This window comes from Gymnodraco acuticeps, unplaced genomic scaffold, assembly GCF_902827175.1.
Source record: "Gymnodraco acuticeps unplaced genomic scaffold, fGymAcu1.1, whole genome shotgun sequence".
Taxonomy (NCBI): domain Eukaryota; kingdom Metazoa; phylum Chordata; class Actinopteri; order Perciformes; family Bathydraconidae; genus Gymnodraco; species Gymnodraco acuticeps.
Window position 1 is genome coordinate 100001 of NW_022990996.1, and position 5518 is coordinate 105518.

General features: G+C 37.5%; 1 protein-coding gene across 5 annotated transcripts in view; it reads left to right on the forward strand.

Annotated features, from left to right (window-relative positions):
- The window catches only part of ppip5k1b (diphosphoinositol pentakisphosphate kinase 1b), a 77978-nt gene extending 72460 nt beyond the window's left edge, over window positions 1–5518 (forward strand). For 4 of the 5 annotated variants that reach the window (XM_034235909.1, XM_034235913.1, XM_034235910.1 and 1 more), the window contains 3 exons: window positions 42–179; window positions 1745–1858; window positions 3626–5518. In XM_034235909.1, the coding sequence (XP_034091800.1) occupies window positions 42–179; window positions 1745–1858; window positions 3626–3717 (344 nt within the window). In that variant the 3' untranslated portion in view covers window positions 3718–5518. The remainder of the gene's footprint in view (window positions 1–41; window positions 180–1744; window positions 1859–3625) is intronic. The other variant, XM_034235912.1, reaches the window with a different exon arrangement.

Below are 5518 nucleotides of genomic sequence, written 5' to 3' on the forward strand. Positions count from 1 at the left end.
GAGCCGTGTTTCCACCGGCTGTGTTTGTGTGTCTGCTGCAGGGTTTGAAGGCTGCTCCATGGTGCCCTCCATCTATCCTCTGGAGACGCTGCACAACTCGCTCTCTCTGAAGCAGGTCGACGAGTTCCTCAACACGGTGTGTGCGAGCAGCAGCGAGGCGCACGCCAAGACCATGAGAGGTAGGCCCGCACAATCACAATACTTAAAGAGACCCTATTGAGGGTGTTTCCCTTTCCTGTAGTGTGTTCAATAGGTTTTAGTGCATGTAAATGGTCATCAAACTATTTTCAAATCCAGAAAACTCCAAATGAATTATAGGTAAAGGTGTGTTTTAGATCTAGTTGCTTGTCACTGGGGTCAAATTCCCTTTGCACATGCTTCAGTGTTGTAGCTCTCATAGGTTCACCTTTTTATCCGGTTTGAAGTCACATTTTACAATACACTTAAGATAAGGTAAGATAAGATAAGATGGTACTTTATTGATACCAATTTGGGAAATTGTTTTTGTTGCAGCAGCATAAAAGACAAGGCATTTTACAATAAAACAAATAAACAAGAATAGAAAGAAATAAAAGAAAATAGAAAATATACATGTAGATATTATATATACTTAATAGATATTGGTCATTGTTACCACAAACATTAACATACATAAATAAAGGATTTAAGGATCTTAACAAAGAAATAACCTGAGCAATAGTAGCGGTTAGCTCTCAGGCTCTTCTTGAATCCGCCAAACTGCTTCAAACTGCTTTATTGTCAATCTCAAAATATGTTTGTACACACAGAAAGATCAAAATACTGTTTCCCACAGTCCCGAGGTATAAAAAAACACACATTAAAATGCAAGAACACTCAATAATTACAAAAAAACACAAAAAAACTGTATACTTTATTTAGTTATTTTTTTTAAAGGGGACATCTGTGAATAGTTCGGCACTCATAATACAAAATAAAGTCCAGACCCAAGGTAAAATACCCAAAACACAGAAAGGATTGATAAACAGCATCATACGTTTCTTTGGCTCTTATGTTCATTTAATTTCAAACCTTTATTTAACGAGATTGGTCCCTTGAGATCATAGATATCTTTTTCAAGGGAGACCTGCAGCATATAGGTTCCACATGAAACATAAAACAATAAAGGACATTATACATTATATTTACAGGATACATTTACATAGTTATAGACATTTACAAGTGCCCATAGTATCAACGAGCATTTCATTTAGCCTAGCTTTAAAAACATGCAGAGGAATGAGATTGCTCAGTTTCAATTCTTGCTGAAGATTGTTCCAAGCAAGTGGAGCTGCGCACATAAAAGCTGTCTTACCTAAGACAGTCCTTGCTCTTGGCACATCTAACAATACAACATCATGCGATCTCAGACAATAGCTGCTTGCAACTCTCTGTGTTATCAGAGAGCAGATATAATACGGGAGTTTACCCAACAAAGCTTTATAAATAAACGTGTAGGTTATGTTTGAGTCCGTGATTGGAAAGCATTTTTCACACATTATTAAATATAATGACTATTTGAGTTTAAATAACCCTCTGTAATTAATATCTGTCCACTAAACTCGGCTGTCTGTGTGCAACAATCATTTCAATTCAAAACATGTCAATCTGGAGTTCAGCCAATGTGCACAACTCAGAAAACGTTATAACGCTGTGGTTCTGTTAAATAAAATGAATTTTCAGCTGATATTTCCAAACTGACCTTAATGTTTCCTTCTCGTCTCAGCGCTCTCCTGCCTGTTTGACTCTCAGAGCCAGACGTCTCTCTACAGCCCTCAGCCGGCGCTCTCCTCCTCCGGGTCGGAGACGTCTCTGCGCCCGCCGAGCCAGCCGCTGTGGCGTGAGTGCTTCATCTTTTAATGGCATTATGCAACACGTAGAGCCACCTTCATCTCCTCTGGTAGGAGCGTTAGGAAACATACGAGCCAAATCTCACTGTTGCTTCAATGAAAGTTAAATACTGTGGCTGCTGGAAGTATTTGGATATATACTGTACACAGTGTTATGGGGTTTGTCAATTGTATTTTAAATTCACTTTTCAGTCCATACATACATTATGGAACAGAAAAACAGCTGCTACAGTGGATCAATTACAATAAGGAGAAAGAAAATAGGTCTTTTAAATAGGCGAACAAATCAGAGAGAGGGATTTGTTGTAAAATACTACATGTTAACATTATTTGGAAGAACACTGGTTGTAATGGCTGGTAACATCTAAAGGTACCTTTTAATAAACACTTTGTATTGTAAAAAGTAAAGTTGTGTCCTTATTTATGAAACCCAAAAAGGACTGTCTGCATGAAGTTCTCCATGGCAACAAAGATGAAGCAGCGAAGGGGTGACGTTGGTGCTTTTCTGTTTTTGTTCCTGATCTCTCCTCCCGTCTTTGTTCACTTCCTGTCCGTCCACATGACGCACACTCCGGAAGAAACACACCCAGACCCTCTGAGTGGAGTGAGGACAAGAAGAGAGACAAATACCACCATCAGAGAAGCTAACTGATGCTAACTGATGCTAACTGATGCTCATTTTCAACAAGATAAATCTGAAAAACAGTGATTTAGGTATTGAATACAAAGTACGATTGGGCTTATCAGTGATTGCTCACTGTTATTGTTTCATTAGTATTACATTTTCTTAGAATACATGTTACCAGATGTCTTCATCTAGCTTGTTTTGTCTGATCCAACAGCGCAAAAACAACCACGGTGTTTAAATGAATATTAAAGGTGGGGTAGGTAATACACTTCAGAAACACTTGTTATATTCCATGGCATGCTCTTAACATCCCGATAGCAATGAATACATGAAATGCTTTGACAATAAATAAATACATTAAAAAAATTAATCCCTGGAAGCCGTAGCGCTGTAAAAAGCACGACCAATCATCTGAGCCGGCCCGGCTAAAGTAACTGGATGGCCTACCTGCCTGTCTGCCTTCCATCTGTGCACAAACTTATCTCGTGCCCTCATTGGTCATGTGCGCGTTCGTGTGTGTTGGAGGAGGGGCTCTGTGAGGAAGTCTGAAGGAAGGGGAAGATTTTTTTCGGCTTCGTACTTTCAGATTCTAGCGCACTCGAGCTGGTTTCTCCATTCTTACCTACCCTACCTTTAAGAGTTAAAAAAAAGAGTCAAGAGTGAACTTAAAGTAATTTGTTTTGGTTTGAATCAAACAAATAGGAAATAACATTTCAATTATTGAGCTTTTAAGTTGTTTAGGGGTGGATTTTGTTTCCCAAATAAACAAAATGGCAGCCTTATAATTACCTGAAATACAAAAAAACATATATCTGACACGTTTATCATTTTGACGAGTCAGTGATCATACACTGTTTTTGTTTTATTTGTATTAATGTTTTTTTTGTAACATTTTCCAGGTGTCTTCATCTGGCAGGGTTTTGTCTGATCAAGCAGCAAAAAACAAGCAAGATTTTATAATTACTTTAAAATTGAAGAGTGAACTTTTTAATGGCTGATTCATTGGAAAATATGTTTCTGTTTTCAGGGTGGGACCAGAGCAGTTTGTGCGATCTGTACCTGCATTACAATCAGTGTTTTTAGACTACAAAGATAGGTGACTGAATGATGTGTTTTTTGTGTTGTAAAGATGGCAGTATCCCCTCCAGTGCTGTTTCCAGCGCCGGCCCCTCCTCCCCGAACACAGAGAACCCTGGCGCCAACTTCGGCTTCAGTGAGTGAACTCTTTAAAAGAAAAGCACAAGGACTTCTGGGAATTTAAGGACACAATCTGAGGACCTCGGTTTCTACGTCACTGTGTGTTTTCATACGTCTTTTCCTCCGTCCTGCTGCTTTGAATTCACACCAAAACCCCACTGGGGTAAAAACACTCAAACTATGCACGGACTCTTCAGATGCACTCCTAGAAACTCTGGACTTTAAACTTGTAGTATTACCTCGATCCTCCTCCCTTTGTCGACACACACACATGAAACCAGCTCCAGCAGAGCATCAAGCCAACTCTATGACCAGCCGTGCCTTCAGTGTAATTTGGATGCTGCCGTCGCTGAAACAACAACAACAAGAACACATGTTTTTGTTTTTAAGCCCAAATGCTGACGGTGTATTTTTCCAAATCTCTCTCACACACCAGCTGCCTCTCCTCTGACCTCAGACTACAGAAATGCATTTCAGATTCTGAGACAAAGTGTCAGCAATCACTCATTTGCATTTGAGATTCATGTTGTGCTGCAGCCAATCACAGCCCACCCTGAAAAAAACAGCCTATTTTTGAAATTCAAGTGACATTTTGTGTAATTTTACTTTTAGCAGTTAGTTAAATCTTATAATGTTGGTTGTAAAATATAAATTACATTTATCAGTTTCATTTGGAGCCACAGCCCGTTAGCTTAGCACAAAGCTACTAAAACTACAATGCCTGTTAACACATATCTCCTTTCATTTGTACGGTAAGTGTAAAAACAACTATTTTAGGAGCCAGACTATTTCGTGGCTGGGTGCACTATCGTTCAGGTTTAAGTGAAACACATAAGAAATCACTTTTTAATTATTGAGCTTTAAAGTTCTTTAAATCGGATTTTTCGTTACCAAATGAATGAAATGGCCGCCTAAGAATGGCCTCCTCTGACACGTTAATCATTTCAGAGATTAACTCAAATTATAGTCAATAATCTGGATTATATCTAAATGCTCTGTACCACCAAGTTACCATCTGACTCTTTTAGTTAAATTCTTTCAAACTAAACAACATTTGAGTTGTTTTTTAAAACCCGAGTGTTTGTATCGTGTAACTCGAGCCGCTGAATCAAACCGCTGTTAAATAGAAACACATTTCATCTGTAAATGTGCCTTTACATTAATGTTTTAAAGAGATTTGTTGTAGACATTGTTTATTTCCGGCTGTATTTTCTTATCTAAAAGGGACTTATAGGAAAATGTGGTGTAGCTTTATTTCAGATTTTAGGGAAAGAACCACTTCAATAGTATAAAAACTATTAGTTATTATCTGCTGTCACACCAAATGATATGTGTATTACTATTTGTTTAGGCTTTAATGAGTGATACTCAGGTAGAAATGTTAATCAGCTTTAAACTTACATTCAACTCAAAGAAAACGTGTATTACTTTAAATAACCTTTATTAACGTAGTTCTCTATGTTCAAAGAGTGCAAACATGTATACAGAAATGTCTATATATATATATATATATATATATATATATATATATATATATATGACTCCCAAGTCCTGGAAACCTCTGCTGTTGATTTTAGTTATAGATTTTATTAGGATTTTTTAATTCCAGATTGTTGCTGTACGTATTTTCCGTTGTGTACTTCTGTGATTATTTAAAGTGTTATTTAATGTCAGCCAAAGTTTCTCTGTTTGGCTGCTGGACAACAAAGTGGACTTTATTCTTTGTAAACATGTTAAATAATTTTGTTGACCTTTAGATGTTCAGGTCGGGTTGAACTGATGGAAAGAGGAAGAGGAGGATGTAATAAAAAAAAACATAATTAAA